This window comes from Felis catus, chromosome C1 (genome assembly GCF_018350175.1).
Source record: "Felis catus isolate Fca126 chromosome C1, F.catus_Fca126_mat1.0, whole genome shotgun sequence".
NCBI classification, from domain to species: Eukaryota; Metazoa; Chordata; class Mammalia; order Carnivora; family Felidae; genus Felis; species Felis catus.
In genome coordinates this window covers 164,027,863-164,050,140 of record NC_058375.1, presented here as the reverse complement: position 1 = coordinate 164,050,140, position 22,278 = coordinate 164,027,863, and the positions used below count along the sequence as shown (strand labels likewise).

The 22,278-nt window shown below is 34.3% G+C and overlaps 1 protein-coding gene across 4 annotated transcripts in view; it reads left to right on the top strand.

The window, feature by feature from the left end:
• Nucleotides 1-20,793, top strand: part of LNPK (lunapark, ER junction formation factor) — a 75,062-nt gene extending 54,269 nt beyond the window's left edge. For 3 of the 4 annotated variants that reach the window (XM_045033976.1, XM_003990886.5, XM_045033978.1), the window contains 4 exons: nt 8,826-8,931; nt 10,496-10,566; nt 11,711-11,881; nt 19,777-20,793. In XM_045033976.1, the coding sequence (XP_044889911.1) occupies nt 8,826-8,931; nt 10,496-10,566; nt 11,711-11,881; nt 19,777-20,012 (584 nt within the window). In that variant the 3' untranslated portion in view covers nt 20,013-20,793. Of the gene's footprint in view, nt 1-8,825; nt 8,932-10,495; nt 10,567-11,710; nt 11,882-13,451; nt 13,535-19,776 lie in introns of all 4 variants that reach the window. The other variant, XM_045033977.1, reaches the window with a different exon arrangement.
• The last annotated feature ends 1,485 nt before the right edge of the window (nt 20,794-22,278 follow it).

Here is a 22,278-nt window from a genome sequence, read left to right as displayed (position 1 = left end):
TAATTACTGTTATCCATAACAGCATAAATGTGAAGATGTGTTATTTTAAAAGTCATCAGTATGCACAGCATTTAAGATATTTTTTATGAAATCTGTTGTTTTATGTATCCAGATTCCTTTATGGACATTTTCATTTTAAACATGTAGAAGTAAAATATTCCAGCAAAAGGTAATTTGACTTGAAGGCTTTCAAGATATAATTTGGCATACTTATTCTAGTTGAAAACTTGATAATGAGTGTGCATTATCTAAGTGTTTGCATCCAGGTTTACTTTTTGATGATAACAATTGAATGTTAATACAAGTAAACTAATATCTGATGAAATCTGAAAAAATGTTCTTGATTTGTTATATTAAGAACTTATTCTACAACTTAAATTTCATTTGTTAATTGCTACAATTTTGACATCATTTGCCCTTTTTTAGATGGCAACAGCCTTTAGGTTTGTGGTGATTTACAAAGCAAATCTCTTTTATTATCCTTTAAAATATTAATATAGTATTGTTACTCTTAAACTTTGGTTTTTGTCAGAATCATTTTGAAAACCTTGTATCCTTGTATTGCAAGGCTTATTCCAGCAACGTCTCATTTTGTTGCAAAGTCTTCTGTGAGGTCTTCATGTAAACCTTCATTGCTGCCCATCTTATTTTTGTGTTCATCCTGCCTTGCTTTACAAAGGCAAACGTCACTTATTTTATTCTCTCACTTTCTTCTTAGTGCTGCCTTCTGTGTTGTCTCTCAGTTCAGAGTATCTCCTACAAACAGTTTTCTTTCAGTTTTCAAAGTTTGTGGAGTTGCAGTTCATAACTCTTCATTTTTGTTGTTGATGTGTTTATGTGATGTAAATCACTAATTAAAACTAGGTTATTGGGGCGCCTAGGTGGCTTAGTTGGTTGAGTATCCGACTCTTGATTTTGGCTTAGGTCATGATCCCAGTGTCGTGGGATTGAGCTCCACATCAGGCTCTGTGCTGAGCATGGAGCCTACTTAAGATTCTCTCCCTGCTTCTGTACCCTGCTTGCGTGTGCTCTCTCTCAAATAAAAATAAAAATAACGAAAAAGCCCCCCCAAAACTAGGTTATTCTTTTACTCTCTATTCTCCATTTGTCTCTTCTGATATTGCCTAGTTTATTACATGAACACAGTATGTCTCTCTCTTGTTTAGATCTTCAGTTTTTCTCAGCAATGATTTGTAGTGTTTAGTATGTAGGTTTTGTATGTTTTTTTGGTTAAATGTATATGTAATTGTTTCCAACTTTTGATCCTAATGTAAATGGCTTTGTTTTGGTATCTCCAGTTGTTCATTGCTAATATATATATATATATATATATATATATATATATATATGTGTGTGTGTGTATATATATATATATATATACACATATATATATATATATACACACACACATATATATATATATATATATATATATATATATATAAATGCAATTAATTTTTGTATTTTGGTCTTGTATCCTGTAATCTTGTTAAACTTACTTATTAGTTTTATTAGTTTTTGAATAGATTCTATAGTATTTTCTACATAGACTCTTACATTGTCTGTGAATAATGATAATTTCTACTTCTTTTCTAATCTGGATTCCTTTTGTTTCTTACTCTTACCTTATTGCACTAGCTAGAACCTTTAGTACAATATTAAGTAGAAGTGTCAAAAGCAGGGGCGCCTGGCTGGTACAGTTGGTGGAGTGTGTGACTCTTGATCTTGAGGTTGTGAGTTCAAGCCCCATGTTGGGTATAGAGATTGCTTAAAATAGTAAAAAAAAAAAAAAAAAAAAGAAATTGCAGAAGCAGACATTCTTGCCTTATTGCTGATCTTAGGAGGAAAGAAGTTACTTTTTCACCAGTCAGCATGACGTTAACTGTAGGGTTTTTTCTGTTGTTGTTGTTATTGTTTTGTTGTATATGGATAACTTTTATCAGGTTGAGGAAGTACCCTTCTATTTCTAGGTAGCTGAAGACTTTTATCAATAATGGATAATGGATTTTATCATATTTTTTTCTGCATCTCTTGAGATGCTAATAATGGGGTTTTAGTTTATTTAATGTCTGTTCATACAGTGAAATACATTGATTTTTAAATATTAGACTATCTTGCTTCCCTGGGATAAATCCGACTTAGTCATGGTGTTTTATTTTTTATATATATTGTTGGGTTTGATTTGCTAAAAGTTTGTTAAAAATGTTTGCATTAATTTTCCTTAGGGATATTGGTCAACAGTATTTTTTTTTTCTAATAATGTCTTTGATTTTTCTATCAAAAGTATGAGAAAGTATTCTCTCATCTTCAATTTCACAGACAAGTTTGTGGAGAGTTTATATTATTTTTTCCTCAAATGTTTGGTAGAATTGACAGGTTGAAGCATCTGACTCCGGTGTTTTCTTTGTGGAAGGGTTTTTTGTTTTTGTTTTCAAACTAAAAATTCAGTTGAAAAAAAATCTACAGACTAATATCCCTTAGGAACATAGATATAAAAGTTCTTAATAAAATTTTAGCATGCTGAATAGTTACCGGTTTCTTGTTGAGTAAGCTGTGGTAGTTTGGTGGTCTTTCAAAGGATTTGTCTATTTCACTTAACTTTTGAATTTATTGGGATAAAGCTATTCATTATACTCTTATTATCCTTTTGATAGCTTTATAATTTAGATTTATGCCATTTCTTTCATTCCTGATGATAGTATTTTTTATCTTACCTTTTTTTTTTTTTCTCTGATTAGTCTGGCTTGAGGTTTATCAGTTTTGATCTTCTCAAAACAACCAGATTTTCTCAATTATTTTTATATTTTCTATTTTATTATTTACTCTTTATTACTTTATTCTGTTTATCTTGGGTTTCATTTGCTCTTCTCTTTTAGTTTTTTAAGGCGGAAGCTGAGTTCATGAATTTTAGATTTACCCTCTTTCATAGATGTTTAGTGTTATAAATTATCCTCTAAGTACTGCTTTAGCTGCATATCATAAATTTGATATGTTGTTTTTTCATTTTCATTCAATTCAAAATTCCATTTTGATTTTTCTTTGAACCCTCGGTTATTTAAATGTATGTTATTTAGAGATTTGTTATTTGGAGATTTCCTTGATGTCTTTCTGTTGGTGATTTGAAATTTAATTCTGTTGTGTTCAGAAAACATACTTTGTATTTGAATCTTCTTAAGTGTACTGAAACTTGTTTTATGTCTCAGAATATCATCTGTCTTGGTAAATGTTTTATATTCACTTGAATACATATTCTGTTTCTGTTGAATAGAGTGGCTATAAATGTCAGGTCAAGTTGGTAGCAGATAGTGGTGTTCAAGTCTTTTATGTCATTACTGATTTCTGTGTTTATTCTGTCAGTTATTGATAGAAAGCTGTTGCAATCTCCAACCGCATTATTTTGTGTGTATAAATAAGTAAATACTATTTTATATATATATATATACATTATATATATTGTGTATATATGTTGTATATACTGTTATACATATATTTTATATATTATTGTGTATATATATTATATATACTATTATGTATATGTATATAGATTACATATATACCAAATATATACTTGTCTATTTCTTTTTGTACTTCTGTTAGTTTTTGCTTCATGTGTTTTGAAGCGCATTATGATGCATATGTATGTTTAGGATTATTGTGTTCTCTTGATAAATTGACTCCTTTGTCATTATAAATTACCCTTTTTTATCCCTGATAATGATATTAATACAGCTACTCCAGATTTCTTTTGATTAGTGTTAGGAAATTTATATATATTGTTTCTGTTATTTATTTTTAAACTATTTGTGTCTTTGTATTTTATTAAAAAAATTTTTTTTAATGTTTATTTATTTTTGAGAGAGACAGAGACAGAATGAGAGTGGGTTAGGGACAGAGAGAGAGGGAGACACAGAATCTGAAGCAAGTTCCAGGCTCTGAGCTGTCAGCACAGAACCCGACACGGGGCTCGAACTTATGAACTGAACTGTGAGATCCTGAGCCAAAGTCGGACACTCAACCGACTGAGCCACCCAGGCACTCCAATGTTTATTTATTTTTGAAGGAGAGAGAGACAGAGTGTGAGCAGGGGAGGGGCAGAGAGAGAGGGAGACACAGAATCTGAACCAGGCTCCAGGTTCTGAGCTGCCAGCACAGAGCCCGATGCGGGCTTGAACTCACAAACTGTGAGATCATGACCTGAGCCGAAGTCGGACGCTTAACTGACTGAGCCACCCAGGCACCCCTTTTTCACGTTATTTTAGTGGGTGTTTTGGGGTTTACATATATCTTATATGTATATACTTTAACTTACAGTTCACCTTCAAGTGATATAATACCAGTTCACAAGTAATTTGAGATTCTAACAACAGTATACTTAGGTTTCTCCTTTCCTGGACTTTGTGCTATTATTGCCATACATTTTACTTCTAGATATGTTGTAAACCACACACACACAAAGTTATTTTTCCTTTAAGCTATCAATTATATTTTAAAGGGATTTAAATAATGAAAGTTTTGTATATTTACCCGCATGGTAACCATTTTAGTTATTTTTCTTTCCTTTGTATAGATCCCACTTTCTGTCTGACATCATTTTCCTTCTGCCTGAGGACTTCTTTTAACATGTTTACAGTGCAGTTCTGCAAATGATGAATTCTTTCAGTTTTGTATGTTTGAAAAAGTTTTAATTTTGCCTTCATTTTTAAAAGATGTTTTTGCTAATACGGAATTCTAATTGATAGTTTTTCTTTAAAAATATTGTTTTACTATCTTTTGGTTTGCTTATTTTCTGATGAGAAATCTGTCATTCTTATCTCTGTTTCTCTGTATGTAATGCACCTTTTTATGACAGTGTTTAAGATTTTCTCCTTGTTTTGTTTTTTTTTAAAAATTTTTTTTTTCAACGTTTATTTATTTTTTTGGGGACAGAGAGAGACAGAGCATGAACGGGGGAGGGGCAGAGAGAGAGGGAGACACAGAATCGGAAACAGGCTCCAGGCTCTGAGCCATCAGCCCAGAGCCTGACGCGGGGCTCGAACTCATGGACTGCGAGATCGTGACCTGGCTGAAGTCGGATGCTTAACCGACTGCGCCACCCAGGCGCCCCAAAGATTTTCTCCTTATTACTGGTCTTAAGCAATTTGATGATCTGTGCCTTGGTGCAAAATTATTTCTTGTGCTTAGGGTTTGTTAATATTCTTGGATTTGTGGGTTTATAGCTTTCATCAAATTTGGAAATTTTTTTTTTTTTTTTTTTTGCAGTACTGTTTTGTTTTCTCTTTCCTTTCTTATGGACTCCAATTATATGCATATTACGCAGCTTGCTGATGATTTATTTAAAAAAAATTATAGGCTTTTCTTTGTGTTTCATTTTGTATGGTTTCTATTGCTATATCTTCAAATTTACTTTTTCTTTTCCCTGTAATGTCCAAAGTGCTATTTATCCCATCAGCAGATTTTTCATCCTAGACATTATAGTTTTCATCTGTAGAAGTTCAGTTTAGGTCTTTTAAATTTTTCCATTTCTTTACTAACACATTGAATCTTTCCTGTAGATTCTCAAGCATATAGAATAGAGTCATAATAACCATATATTTGTCTACTGAGGCGCCTGAGTGGCTCAGTCAGTTAAGCGTCCAACTTCAGCTCAGGTCATGATCTCACAGAGCCCTGTGTCGGGCTCTGTGCTGACAGCTCGGGGTCAGGACCCTGCTTCGAACTCTGTCTCCCTCTCTGTCTCTGCCCCTCCCCCGCTCATGCTCTGTCGGTCTCTGAAAAATAAATACATGTAAAAAAACCCAACAAAATACAAAGCTTTAAAATAATGTGTATTTGTCTACTAATTCTATAAACTGTCATTTCTAGGTCATTTTTGGTTATTTTTCTCATTATGGGTTGTATTTTCCTGCTTATTTGCATGTCTAATAATTTTTAATGCTTTTTTTTTAACTTAATTAAATTTATGGGTCAATGCCCATCCCCCATTTTCCCCTCTCCCCCATCAACCCTCAGTTTGTTCTCTGTATTTAACAGTCTCTTATGGTTTGCCTCCCTCCCTCTCTGTAACTGTTTTTTTTTTCCCCTTCCCTTCCCCCATGGTCTTCTGTTAAGTTTCTCAAGATCCACATGTGAGTGAAAACATATGCTATCTGTCTTTCTCTGACTGACTTATTTCACTTAGCATAATACCTTTCAGTTCCATCCACGTTGCCAGAAATGGCAGGATTTCATTCTTTCTCATTGTCAAGTAGTATTCCATTGTATATATAAACCATATCTTTATCCATTCATCAGTTGATGGGCATTTAGGCTCTTTCCATAATTTGGCTATTGTTGAGAGTGCTGCTATAAACATTGGGGTACAAGTGTCCCTGTGCATCAGCACTCCTGTATCCCTTGGGTAAATTCCTAGCAATGCTATTGCTGGGTCATAGGGTAGTTCTATTTTTAATTTTTTGAGGAACCTCCACACTTTTCTGGAGAAGCTGCACCAGTTTGCATTTCCACCACCAGTGCAAGAGGGTTCCTGCTTCTCCACATCCTCGCCAGCATCTATAGTCTCCTGATATGTTCATTTTAGCCACTCTGACTGGTGTGAGGTGGTATCTCAGTGTGGCTTTGATCTATATTTCCCTGATGATGAGTGACGTTGAGCATCTTTTCATGTGTCTATTAGCCATCTGGATGTTTTCTTTGGAAAAGTGTCTACTCATGTCTTCTGCCCATTTCTTCACTGGATTATTTGTTTTTCAGGTGTGGAATTTGGTGAGTTCTTTATAGATTTTGGATACTAGCCCTTTATCCGATATGTCCTTTGCAAATATCCTTTCCCATTTTGTCGGTTGCCTTTTAGTTTTGTTGATTGTTTCCTTTGCGGTGCAGAAGCTTTTTATCTTGATGAGGTCCCAATAGTTCATTTTTGCTTTGAATTCTCTTGCCTTTGGAGATGTGTTGAGTAAGAAATTGCTCTGGCTGAGGTCAAAGAGGTTTTTTTCTGCTTTCTCCTCTAGGGTTTTGATGGTTTTCTGTCTCACATTCAGGTCTTTCATCCATTTTAAGTTTATTTTTGTGTATGGTGTAAGAAAGTGGTCTAGTTTTCATTCTTCTGCATGTTGCTGTCCAGTTCTCCCAGCACCATTTGCTAAAGAGACTATCTTTTTTACCACTGGATACTCTTTCCTGCTCTGTCAAAGATTAGTTGGCCATACATTTGTGGGTCCAATTCTGGGTTCTCTGTTCTATTCCATTGGTCTATGTGTCTGTTTTTGTGCCAATACCATGCTGTCTTGATGATTACAGCTTTGTAGTAGAGGCTAAAGTCAGGGATTGTGATGCCTCCTGCTTTGGTTTTCTTCTTCAGTATTACTTTGGCTATTTGGAGTCTTTTGTGGTTCCATACAAATTTTAGGATTGTTTGTTCTAACTTCAAGAAGAATGCCGGTGCAATTTTGATTGGGATTGCATTGAATGTGTAGATTGCTTTGGGTAGTATTGACATTTTAACAATATTTATTCTTTTAATCCATGAGCATGGAATGTTTTTCCATTTCTTTGTGTCTTCTTCAATTTCCTTCATAAGCTCTCTATAGTTTTCAGCATACAGATCTTTTACATCTTTGGTTAGGTTTATTCCTAGGTATTTTATGGTTCTTGGTTAATGCTTAGTTTTTGAGAGAGACAGCGCGTGAGTGGGGGAGAGGGAGAAACAGAATCTGGAGCAGGCCCCAGTCTCTGAGTTGTCAGCACAGAGCCCGCCATAGGGCTGAACTCACAAACCATGAGATCATGACCTGTGCCTAAGTCAGACGCTTAACCCACTGAGTCACCCAGGTGCCCCATCATGTCTAATCTGATATCAGGCATTGTAAGTTTTATGTTATTGAACACTGGATGTTTTTATGTCTCTATACAAAGGTCCTCTGAATGCTTACCCAGTGACCTGTGAGTTATGAAGGTTTCTACTCTGGTTGGTGAGAACGTGCTATACTTTGGGCCCATGTGAACACTATTACCTGTAATATTTGGGGGCAATTCTTTCTCTGTCCTCAGTTTCATCATACACATGTACCAATCAGTACTCTGTTGAATAGTCTCGGGGATCCTCTGTAGATCTTTGGTGTTCTTGCTCTGTGCATTTTCTTCTCTCTAGTACTCTTCCTGTAAACCCAAGCTGCCTTGGTCTTCCTAGAGTTCCAGCTTTATCTTCTCAAACTTAGGGAGACTGATACATTTCAGCTGGATTTACCCTCCATGAGCTGTTGCCTAGAGATTTTCTCCAGGCAACAAGCTGGGGCAATTGTAGGTTCATCTTACTTGCTTTTGGTCTCTCAGGAATCTTTATCCTACCTTGCCTGATTTTTAATGTCCTTACAACTGTTTCATAATATATTTTGCATAGTATTTTAGTTGTTTCAGGTGGAAGGTAAATCTGATCCCTGTTTTACTCTATTATTGCCCCAAATGGAAGTCTCCTAATTTGTTATTACATAAGATTTTAAGAATCTGGGCATTTTAAAAATTAGTTTGTACAGAGACCAATGTAGCTTCATTTCTTAATAGATTATGTTGACGGTTTTGATATAGAACATAATTTAACATACTTTGTAGTATATATTTTTAATGAAAACCTGAATGCTCTGAAGAGATTTATAAGAATTGCTATTATTTTTGTTAAAATCTTTCAAAAGTTCTGACAAGCATGGATAGTACTTGGTAAGTTAATTAAAATTTAAATGTATTTTATACATATAAATAAATATATGAGTAATATTTAAATATGTATCATGTAAAAATAACTATATAAATAAATTTTATTGTTCCTTTACTAGGTCTTCATCCTCCAGGTCCACCTTTAGCAAGACCCATTCTCCCCCGAGAGCGAGGTGCTCTGGATAGAATTGTTGAATATTTAGTTGGTGATGGTCCACAGAACAGGTAATGTTCGTTAGGGTGGTAGGTAAATGAAAATGAAGAAGTTTATTGGTCAAAAGGGTGTGTGTGTGTGTGTGTGTGTGCGTGCATGCACACTAGACATTCTATGGTTTTGTGACTCCTGTTTCCTGATTTTATTTTATTTTATTTTATTTTTTTTTTCAACGTTTATTTATTTTTGGAACAGAGAGAGATAGAGCATGAACGGGGGAGGGGCAGAGAGAGAGGGAGACACAGAATCGGAAACAGGCTCCAGGCTCCGAGCCATCAGCCCAGAGCCCGACGCGGGGCTCGAACTCCCGGACCGCGAGATCGTGACCTGGCTGAAGTCGGACGCTTAACCGACTGCGCCACCCAGGCGCCCCTCCTGTTTCCTGATTTTAGAACATAATAGAATATTTTATGCCCCTGTAAAAGAGAACATACTCAGTTGTTTTTCAGTAAGAGTTTTGATAAAATGCAAAAAAATATATAGAGAGAACAAAAACTGTTGTGACCCTACTATAAGATTATTTTTAGAGAAATTAAATCATTTGTTTGAAACTTTTAAACTTGAAGAGCACACAAATAGTGAAAACTTGGTAGTTTGTAAGAAATGGGGTTTTATAGATGTCAGTATGGGAGTCGGTGATGGTAATGATTTTAATGGCAACGAGGACAATTTAGGTATGTTTGACACTATGGTTTTCAAAATAGTTTTCCAATTATTATCTTATTTGATTTTTACAATAATTCTAGGAAGATAGGGGTGATGTGAGCAGAGCAACTGTCATAATATAGACTTTTAAAAAATACTTTAGGATAGTAGACTAGAATATTTGACAAGGTTATTGGTTAATATTATTTCAATAAAAGGACTAGAATTTAATGTTAATGTAATAATTGTATATTATTCAAAACAGACAAGTTGTTGTTTGGTCGGGCCAAGTGTTAAGTGCATACACAGAGAACAGAGAATGTATAAATAGGAAATGAGGAAGATGTATAACTAGGATAGACACAGCAATCGTGATGTTTGGAAGTTAACCTTTGGACTGGACTAAACAAATTCATTTCTTTACTACAGACTTCTCAGACGTTTTATTTTTATTTTATTTTATTTTATTTTATTTTATTTTATTTTATTTTATTTTATTTTATTTTATTTTATTTTATTTTATTTTATTTATTTTTCAGAAGTTTTAATAACATTCATTGTGAATCACTAAGGGGTTTCATCTTTTTCAATCTAGTCTGACCATGGATTTTGGGTCTGTTAGCCTCAGAAATATATGTTAGGAAGTACTGAAATTTAAGTGTTCTGTTATTGAATATGTTTGTTACCTTAGTAAGGATATATTCATTTGACTGTTGCTTAGTTTGTTTTTCGTTTTGTGTATAAATTATATTTTAGAAAGGTTGAAATTTTGGCTGTTATGCTTAAAGGGTATTGTTTATTGTTTACTAAGTAACATTTAGTCTGTTATGGCATATTTAGCTGTGTAAAATATTAGTTAGCTGTGATGGCTATTTTCATGGGCTTTGTCTGCATTTGTAACTGATCTGTTCATTTTTCCTTTTGGTGTAGGTATGCCCTTATATGTCAGCAGTGTTTTTCTCATAATGGAATGGCTTTGAAAGAAGAATTTGAATACATTGGTAAGAATTATTGGGCGTTTAGATTAAAATATTTTACTCTTAAATATTTCATCCTATGCCAAGTCCTATGTAATGTCACTTTGTTTTAGGTGCTCTGTTTGTATTGTTCAGGCATATTGTCCTTATTTTAGGACACAGAGCAAAGCAGGAACAACAATGCAGGTTTTTTCCTCATATAGTGTACAACTTCTAGGTCTTTTCAAACTTCATTGTGCATCAGAATCACCTGAAGAGCTTTTAAAAATACCATGCCCAAGACCCACCAACTAAGAGTCTGTTTTAATTGATATGGGGTGGGTCCAGGCTTTTTTTTTTTAAGCTCCTCAGAGGATTCTCATGTGCAGCCACTATTAAAAATTATTGTACTAAATTACTTATGTTTCTTAAATATGACATACTATAGTTTCTTGGGCACGTGAGCAATGTTCTGGATTTTAAAATCCCTAATGATTATAGTGACTAGAAATGTAATTTCTGTAATACATTTGGATCATTATTAATATTGTTTTGCTATTAAACTGCTGTGTAACTTACCATCTTTTCTGATTTATTTATTTACTTATTATTTACTTATTATTTTTTAAAATACAATTAATTGTCAAGTTAGCTAACATACAGTGTACATAGTGTGCTCTTGGCTTCGGGAGTAGATTCCCATGACTCATTGCTTACATACAACACTCAGTGCTCATCCCGACAAGTGTTCTTTTCAATGCCCATTACGTATTCCTCAACCCCCCCCAATCCACCCTCAGTTTGTTCTCTGTATTTAAGAGTCTCTTATGATTTGCCTCTCTCTCTGGTTGAAACTACTTTTTTCTCCTTCCCTTCTCCCATGGTCTTCTGTTAAGTTTCTCAAATTCCTCATATGACTGAAAACATATATCTGTCTTTCTCTGACTTTTCTGTTTTAAAATTAATATTCTAATTCTAATAATAATTAGAAATTATGCTTTAAAATTAGCTTTTGTTAGAGCACCTGGCATTATTATTAAAACTACATGTAGTTTCACAAGGGATAAATAACTTTTGAAGGGTTCTTTGACTATTTGCAAAAGTAATCTTGAGAATGATCTGATTAGTCCTTGAATTTTTTTTTTTTTGGTTTGTTGTTTTGTTTATTTTTTAAAAAAATTCTCTGCAGCTTTTCGATGTGCCTACTGTTTTTTCTTGAATCCTGCAAGAAAAACTAGACCTCAGGCTCCAAGACTTCCAGAGTTTAGTTTTGAGAAGAGGCAGGCAGTGGAAAGCTCAAGTTCAGTTGGTCCCTTGCCCTCAGGAAGTGTGATTTCGTCAGAGAACCAGACCAGTGAAGGTATGAATATGTTAATTAAAAAGTTTTATCTCTTAATAATGTTTGCTATTTAACATTAAAAGCATAATGCTTTTAGATAAGAATGGATTAATTTATCAGATTTTGCAGCATGCATATATCAGCTATTGCTCTGATACTCAGCCCTCCTGTGTGATTGGTATGATGTGTTTCAGTTTTAAAATGTAGGTTACCCTGTGTTAAGCAGCATCCACCCACAGCTGGGTAAACATTGTTTATGGAGTGACATCTAGGAACTGTTGGGAGATTTGACTAGTGATACTTTCATGGAATCATTTTTTCAATATATTTAAGTGAAGCATGTTATAAGAATTACGCAACTACTTGTAAGGGTAAAATTCTGCTATAATTTGTAGTTAACATTGATAAAATAGATTTGTGCCTACCATTGGAATTGGTAAGGTTACCAGAAGCAAGAAACTTCGGAACTGGAAAGTCGTCCTTGGCATTCTTTGGATAAGTATGTTGATAGGACTGGTGTTTCTTTGAAACAATTTATTGAGGTGCACAAGATTTAACATTGCTGCTGTATGCCTTTGATGTAAAACAACCTTTTGCAAAAGAGAAACAGAATTTATCAGAATTCATTGGTTTTTAGGATTCATCTTTAATTCTGTTTTAGGACTTCTTGTGGAAGTTTCATAAGCAAATGGAAAAGATGAGGTGGAAGATCTGACTATTAATTGCCAACTGTTTCTTGTTAATATTAGGTGGGGAGCTATTTGTTAAGCAGCTCCTAGTCATGGAGATGCTAAAATTATGGCACAGGCCATGATATTTTGGTGCTATGCCTGATGTAGAAAAAAATCCATATTAGAAGTTTAGTTCACATAGTGTATTTAGCAGTCTGTATTCATCCTTTTAATTTCTAGGAATTCTCATTTATAGATATTTGATTTCTTCTTTATACAAACACTGAGTAGTGAAAAAACTGCTTTAACTGAGAACAATAAAGCAGTGAATTTTCAGATATCGGAAGGTTAATATAAGAATTTGAGTATCTTTTTTTTTTTTTTTTTTAAACTTTGAAGAGTGAACCTAAAATACGTGTGTTGATTTGGGCTTGGCTTTTGGCTTACTAACATGCATCAGAATGAATTTGAACACAGATAGCCATGACAAGAAGTGTGTATACTTTCAACACTGAATCAATACATTCACTTTCTCCAAGTCTGCAGTATCAACTCCAAACATATCACATTTTTTCTTTTGCTTAAGTCATGCTCTGAAGCTGATTATTGCATGCAAATCACCTGCCTTGCTATTGCAGCCTCTTGGAACTGAAAACTAAGGAATTTCATACTGAAGATGCCTAGAGGAAAATTTGAAGTCCTTTCCATAAATAAGTAACCTTGCTTATGAAAGCTAAAGTGAATATTTGAAAGCCAATAGTTGGGACACACACACACACACACACACAAAGAAACAAAAGGAAAAACAGCCAACAAAACAAAAATCTTGATGAGTCCCATGCTTTATATCTTCTCCCAGGGTTGAGATGGATAGTTAGCAAACAACACCCAGCTATACCTTTCCTTCTCATCAAATCTAGGAGGAGCAATACCCCAGATGTCTCATTTTCTATCTGAAATCTCCAGAACGAAGTCTAACTGGCTCAGACTCAGCCCTAATAAGGTAATGTTTATAGGTGAAGACAAAACTTGAGGCAAGGTCTGACAGCTGTGTAGTGCTGGAAACTGAAGCAACAATTCCATTTGGTTGAGATGGTCTTTGGAGGAGTAACTTTTTCATACTTCTCTTTGGATTCATTGAAATGGCTATGAGAATTTTTTACTTCTTTGGCTTTCCAGAAGATTGAAACTTTTCTCCAAGATTCTGTCTCAGCACTGTGATACACAGTTACCATTTCCAAGCTGCAGTTCTTTAGTAGACGACCAGGTAGTATTCTGATGAAAGATGAAGCTGCATTTGTGGTGACTGCTGGAGGCATACCCTTAAGTTTAAATTGAACAGTAAGTAAGGCCATATCATCTCAATCGTCTACTTTTGGTGCCAAGAGCCAGTATAATGGAGGGCTTATATTTCTGATTTCCACATTCTTGATGTAAAAACTTGAGGTCCAAAAGAAAAAAAAAATCTTTCCTGCTTTTATTTTCATATTTTTTAAAAGTAGTGAAGTAGCTCCTTAGTAATTATAGAAACTGCAGAGATTAGGTGATTGAATTCACAGATGGAACTAAAAGGTAACTTTTTTCCATCTGGATTTTTCTTTCAACAAATATTCTATAACCATTTATATGAATAATCTTGAGTCATTAGAAGCAGCCTTTTTTTTTTTTTTCAATCTAAGGTATAAGACTTTGAAATTAAGTTTTGTTTTGATTCTGCTACTGGAAGATTTTGCATTTAGGATGAGACACAAGGTTTTTGAAAAATTTTTGGATCACTCTTTAGAACAACATATGAAATGTTGGAAAGTTTTCATCAAAGAAGGAGACCTGGAAGAAATTTCTCCCGTTAATTACTCATTTGGATTCCTAGAATTTTTTTCTAGAATTGTGTGTCCAGATGCTTTGGTAATAGAATATTGAAGAAACACAAGAAGTTAGGACTATGGATTTTCTTTTTATCTAGGAGCATACTAGATGTGGTATGCCAAAGTAATGAAGTACTTTTAGGTTACTGGGTTTCTTTTATGGCTAAATGAGTGGTGCAATAATACCTGAATCTCCGCTAAGCCACATTAAAGTGGTTTATCAGTTTTGCTTTGTTAAAGTGTGCTTTCCAGAGTGCTTGATATGTGGCATTCTTTTTTGTTAACTATGATAATAATTAGAAAAAGAGATTTCTGTCTTGTTAGTGTACCAGTACAGTGATTTTAGGTTAGCATGTTTGAAAAATGTTAATGTTGTTCTAATTGCTCAGTTGTATTTGTCTAGCTCATATGTAATTATTTTAATAAAAAATAGCTTTTACTTAATTGGAAATAACTTGCTAATAATAAAACTCATGGCCTTTAATCAATATTATCAAAAGTAGTAAAATTCATTTAAGGTGAAATTTATTTTGGTAATTGATTTCTGCTTTTTTCTTTTAAGCAATATACTGTTACTGTTAGGTATGTTAAACTAGAGAAAATTCTATTTTTAGTGTTGTTTGTTGTGAGGCTCTAGGAAATTGAACTATTTGATAATGTAAACTTTGTTGAATTCTGTGTATTTATCCGATCCAAAAAGCTTGTACCTTTGTTGGTATTTAATTATGTACAACTTCCTCAAGGTGTATATTTGCCTATAGGATGTTTTTGCATGTTTGTTTTAGACATAGAGATCTTATGCCCTTCTGATTCTCTTTTCTAAAACGCCTTCACCTAATAGTTTTACATTGTTGCCTAATAATGACATTTCTTACTCATCTAATGGATTTTTTTTTACCAATGCTAAATAACAGTACTATTGTTAAACAATATTCTATTGCTCATTATGAGTTATTTTCTCATAGGTGGTTTTTATTTAATTGAATTTTATTCATTGAACTATTGGGTTAAGTTTTGAGATGAGATGAGATTCATGTCTTTGTTCCTTAATATAAGTTGACCATTTTCCTCAAGGCAGAAAAATCTTGTAACAACTGCTTTGCTTGAAACCTATGAGTTAGTTCAAAGACAAACTGTTCATTCTATTTGAACAAATTCTCCTTTGGGTAAGTTTTACACATATAGTGGGTACTGATGTGTGGGCAAGGCAAAAGTTTGATGCATTAGCAAGACAAATTTTTGTTACTGTAAAAGGAATAAGGGGCGCCTGGGTGGCGCAGTCGGTTAAGCGTCCGACTTCAGCCAGGTCACGATCTCGCAGTCCGTGAGTTCGAGCCCCGCGTCGGGCTCTGGGCTGATGGCTCGGAGCCTGGAGCCTGTTTCCGATTCTGTGTCTCCCTCTCTCTCTGCCCCTCCCCCGTTCATGCTGTGTCTCTCTCTGTCCCAAAAATAAATAAAAATGTAAATAAAAAAAAAAATAAAAGGAATAAAAAGTAAGAATCTAAATGAATCCACTAAAATATGAAGGGTTTTCATTTTTACTTTATTTTTTTTTTAATTTTTTTTTTTCAACGTTTATTTATTTTTGGGACAGAGAGAGACAGAGCATGAACGGGGGAGGGTCAGAGAAAGAGAGAGACACAGAATCGGAAACAGGCTCCAGGCTCCGAGCCATCAGCCCAGAGCCTGACGCGGGGCTCGAACTCACGGACCGTGAGAGCGTGACCTGGCTGAAGTCGGACGCTTAACCGACTGCGCCACCCAGGCGCCCCATGAAGGGTTTTCAAAGGCATAAACTAAATAGAATCGTGGGGGTTTTTTCCCTGTGGAAATTATGTATTTCTAAAGGGAATACATGAATTTGTTTTGCTAGACTATTCTTTAGTTTTCTTAGAAAATTATTCTTTCAAGAGCTAGAATAAAAACCTAAAAGTAAGGTGATGTTCTTACATGTTTTTGCATGTGCATGGTTTATAGATGAGGCAGTGGTATTTGTTATACAGTTATACTCAGTTTTATGAGTTTGAGTTATCTAGCTGAGTTGAGGCTTTGCCCAAACCAACTGGAAGCCAATTGTTACAATTTGGTAGAGAAAGCTTCTCTCTCAAGGATACTGAGGTGAGAGTGGGGCAGGGGGTAGGAATGGGGGGAAGGAACAAATTCCATGGGTCATTTTTGTTTTATGATTGTGATATGTTGGTTTCTTAACATTATGCTTGCCAAAACTGATTTTTAAAATTTTCTTACATAGGTCATTCAGGTAACTTTGTTTTAATTTTGGTGTTAAATTGGTTTTGCACAGGGGAGAAGAGGCCTGTTTAATTAGTGTAAACACAAAGGCTGGTTTCTGTTTTAGTATTTTCTGCCCAGATGTTGACATCTTTTGTAATGTATTTTTTACCACCAAGCTGTTTTAAACTACAACTTTGCAGAAAAAATTTGCTGTTTTTGTTGGAATAGGCAAATGATATTCTCCCATAGAAATAAAGTAAATTTAGAATACATTTAATGATCTTATTATAAAGCCCTGTGGTTTAGTTATTAAACACGTAATTCTCTGTTAATCTTGTACACCTAATTCACTTAAATCTTGTTTGGATGACTTTTCACAAAATGGCATTGGCACCTAAAAATCGAATATTTATGTCATTTAGACTTATGTCTGCAATATAGGCATCATGGCACATACTGGTTTTTCTGTAGTATTACTAGTCTTAAAATGACTTTTCTGCAAATTAACCTGGGAGAGGAGAAGTAGTCATTAATAGCTTTTTGATTATTCTCAAGCCCTACCCATAATTTCACCAATTTTTAGTATTCTGTGTATTCTTTGCAATATGATACAGTATTGACAAGCAAACGTTGTGTATGATGTCATTTTCTTTTTTTTTTAATTAAAAATTTTTTTTCTTTAATATTTATTTATTTTTGAGAGACAGAGAGACACAGAGCGTGAGCAGGGGAGGGGTAGAGAGAGTGGGAGACACAGAATCTGAAGTAGGCTCCAGGCTCTTGAGTTGTCAGCACAGAGCCCGACACAGGGCTTGAACTCACAAACTGCGAGATCATCGCCTGAGCTGAAGTCGGTTGCTTAACTGACTGAGCCACCCAGGCGCCCCGATGTCATTTTCTAATTATGATAGCCCATGGTATTTCTTAGAATTTATCTTAATAGACATTTAAAAATTTAAGTATTGTAGTACTTCTTTTTGTGTTATCTGCTTTAAGACCCCAGAATTTTTTAATTAAATTGGATTTGACCAATGATGTGTCTGCTTCTGAAAATAGTTACATGACAAAGCTTTAAGATGATAAACAATCAACTTGAGTACTTCTGTTTAAGTTCAGTACTGAGGCAGTTGGTCAGACAATGTGACAAATTACATGGGCCTCTATTCACTTAAACACATTTATTGGTGAGTCCCGGATTCTGAGCTTTTTCTTTTCATTTTGTGTGGCTTTATTGTTTTGTGTTTTTTTTTTTTTTCCAGAAGGCTTTCTAAAATATAACAAATGGTAAAGTTCTTGGCAAGTAAGAACTCTCAATGGCCAGAGAGTTGTGGAAAACCGTGACTCTTAGAATTCTACCCTGGATAAATTCTGAGAGGGTAGAATTACAAATGGTTGGCAACTCCTGAAGTTTTCCACTGAAGAACTTGCTTGCCCTTGTGGCAGAAATGCTCTGTACATGTTTAGAGCGTTTCATATGTACTTCCTGCTTTTCCTTTATGCACTGGAACATTCATATAACAAAACTCAAACAATCTACTGCCTTTCTACCTTGAGTTTTGGAAGATTCCAAGTGGTACAGCAATGCCATTTTCAGTTCCTTTTAAGATGAGAATAGCATTTTTGTGACATTTGACATAAATAGGATTTGTGAACATTACTCACTACTTTTGGGGATCATGTGAATTTTCATACAGTAAAACCTCATTAACTTGGATGTTCCCAACTGTGGAATTTTGGCCTTTCATTCTATATATGAAAGAGGGAAGGAGGTTGTAACTAATTCTGTAAACTATAGTCCAAGATATGTTTAAAGACATAATTACTTTATGTGAATTACTGTATATGTAATTACATAATTACTATATATGTGAAATATAGATAATTTGTATTTATTAAAACTGATAATGGTAAACCACGACTTTGTAAGACCTCCACATTTCTGTGTGCATACAGCGCATAATTTCTTTGCAAAACTATTAACTAATTTTATTTATTTGGCAAGACTCTGACCTGTACTGTAAAAGAACTAAACTTGAACTTTTTACTAACGTAAACTGGTTTTTCCTCCGATTTTTTGAATTAATAACATTTGTAGTGTATCGTAAGGGATCTTGTATGAGCATAATAAAATCTGCTTATTTGTTTAGCTGATGTGATTTAACGATATTTCTCCTAGCAAGGATATTTGTTACTATCTATTACAAAAACAAAAGCTAAATTTTTATTTTTGACTTGGAAAATAAGAGGCCCAAAGCTTTCTGCTTCTGACATCTTCCCCTCCCCACTGGCATTTAATTTTTTAAACTTTAAAGAACTAAAGGGACTTTATTGAATAAAATAATAATAATTGTTATTAGGGATTTGAGTTTAATGAAACTCAAAAGAGAGTTTAAAGGGAGTAAATTTTCAGGTAGGAACCGAGACCCTCCCTTAGCTTCTACTATGGCGACAGGGGCCAAAGACCCTTCCCTTCTCTTAGTATTCTAGGTATATAGCATATTCTGACCCAGAGGTTTAAATCCTGAGAACTTGTCTTGCAGAGGGTTGAAGGGAGACTTTTCATGGGAGAAGGTCGATCCAGATCACCCCAGTCTTTGGATAATAGAGATGCAAATCAGTGTGGGGAATAGCACAGCCTACACACACACACACACACACACACACACACACACACACACACACATTTATTGTTTACAGGGTTGCCTGGGTGCCAGGGACATAGTTCTTTCAGGAAACATGATCTGGGAGTTAATACATTGGCCTCATTTGCTGTACTGTTTTCTTATAGCACATAAATCTGTTGGAACTTAGTTTGCTTTATTTGGACATTTAACTTTCAAATACATCTTTAGGAAATTTCCCGAATATTGTGAAAGTTGCTAAATTTTAGGAAAATATAGGGCTTTGGGTAAAAGTGTGTTTATGCATTTGTTTTCCCCAAATTGTTTTTTTTCATCCTTCATTCATACCAACTCATATATGGGTATGCTACAGGGAGTTAAGTACATATTTTAAAAGATTTTAAGGATAATGTTGGACCATTCTTCTGTTTCTTAGTTCATGTATGTGTGTGCTTATCTTTTGTTTATCTTATTTAGCAGTTTTAACATTTGGATATGCCTAAAATCTTGACTCTTTATCTTTTCAGAATCTTTAGAAGAACAAGATGTTCTTGATAACAGTACAGAGCAGACAGATGAGAAAATATCAGATACAGAGCAGACAGACCAAGGGATTGAAAAAATTTCTGGCACAGAGGACCCAGAGGAGAGACAAGAGACCGAGAATGAGGAGACCTCAGTGAATGAAGCCAAATCAACAGTTCCCAGAGTGGATTCTAGTCCGAATCCTGAACTCAGTGGAGAATCTTTGATGGCAGTGTAGTAAATGCTTCCACGTGCCTTCCACTGGACATTTGTAGACTTGTTGATGTCAGTTATTGCTTTTTAGGTGCTGCTTTCTTTTTTTCCCCTCTAAGGATGTGCTTGATATCATTTGAATTCAGATTACTTAGCTATTTCAATATGTCAGAATTGTAGCTACTGGGTATTAAATTAAAGGCAAGGGATATCAGTAAAGGAAGATCCTTTGGAGTGTACAAAGACCCACACTGTTTAGCCAGCTTTTAGATGTTTTCTTCCATTCTAAAAGCAAACAAACATAGCATTCTTGTTTTCTCTATGTGTGACCTGTAAATAATACCCATTTTGACATAGGAAGAACTTTGGTTATGAGTAAGTTCTAATAGTGTTCGTTTTAAGGAATGAAACCCAATTAAGATTTTAAATAATTCATTATCAAAAATGGATAAAATTTTAATTCTTGAGATATTTTCCAGGAGGGGAAATGTCTAAGCATTTACATTAAGTGGTATGAAAGTTACAAATAACTATATAGGCATTGGTACGAATTCTCAGTAAGAATGCAACTGAACAGTCAAGTGCAGTGTTTCTTTTTGATGTTTCTTATTTTGCAGCTGGGCCAAAGGCACATGATGTATATAATTAGCTTATGTTTACATATTAACATATAGGAAATATCTCTGCACTTGACTGTACTTGAATTCTGAGCATTATTTATACTTGTAAAATAATGGTGATATTATAAGTGAATTTTGTGCTCTTGTGTGTGTATTGTTAAGGAAAATAAAGATGATCTGGCAGCAGTTTCTTTTTGTTAAATATCTAGACTTCTTCAGACAGTGTCTTGGTAGATGACTTGGCTATCTGAAAAATCTTAGTAAGGGGAGCTCACAATAAAATTAATCCATAGACTCTCCTGAGAGCAAATTTTGATGCTTCTGTTCAGACCAATTGCCTTTCAAACTCAGAGAAATAGTGACATGTAGACGTTCTAATCAGAGATTAGAGTTTCCTGATTCGGGAAAACCTTAAGCCATTTGTAATTTTTTATTTTGAGAGACAAATAAGTACTGTGAGAATAGGTAGTTACTAGTAGTTCCTTGGGTTTAATATATGTATTAACTGGCAAAAAATTAGACCCAGAATGGTAATTCTCATACCTTGCATACAATGTGGTTGGTTATCTTATTTTCCTTTTATCTTTCTTCTCCATTATTCAAAAAATTGAAATCAAGTTATGCCAAAGGGAAGCATATACAGGAATGGTACATATGGGAAATATTTCTAAATTGTACGTAGTTTATTAAAAATTTAATAAAATACGATCTGTTATTAAAAAATTCATATTTATGATTTAATATCTTATATATGATAGGTATTTTAATGAACCCAATCTGTTAATAATCTGAGGCATTATGGCACAGGGACCAGAGTTTTTGAGATTACAAAACACTTTAAATTTCAGCTCTGCAGTCTTGGGCAAGTAACTCAACCTCTCTGAGACTGGTTTTTCAACTGTAAAATGGGAAGTATGATACCTACTTGTCGGAGTATAGGGAAGGTGAGAAATAATTTGTATAATAGGCCAATTATTCATAGATAATTAAGCAGATGGTAGCATTTTATATTATTGATATCCTTGTGAAAGATGAAGGGCTATAAATTCTTCCTCTTGCAAATAAGGAAATGAAAAAATAATGTGAACATAGAATTCAGCTGCTCAGAATCAAGCCAGTATTCTCTGCATCAGCTTTTCTCTATCTTATACATGTACAGAAACACATAGATTAAGGAAATAGGAACCTGAAGCTGTGGAATATCATCTCTGAATGTAATTTTTTTTTTTGGGGGGGGGGGAGTGAATCCATCAGATTTTGTACATTATGGGCTCATAAATATTTTAGTAACATCTTGTTGAGTCGTCTTGTTTTAAAACATTCAAATTCTGATATACATTGCTTGAAAATGAGGAGTATTTCAGAGAAAATATAACTTAATGATAGAATCAAGCAAATATCATGAGAAATAACTTTGCAAGAAATGTGGAAGAAGGTTAAAAGGGGATTAGTAAAGTTAATGCAATGGGTAACATGCTTACCCATCGTATAGTGATTGTATAGTACGCTTGAAAACAGAAAAGGTTATTCTGATATTGTAATAAGTAGTTAATGGTTTGCGCGAGTGGTAAAATGTTCCGATTCTTAAGACTACTATAAGAACCTACTATTGAGGCTAGGAAGAACAAACTATTGAGTGCCATTAGCTAGAGTGAGCTTCCCTACTAAGAA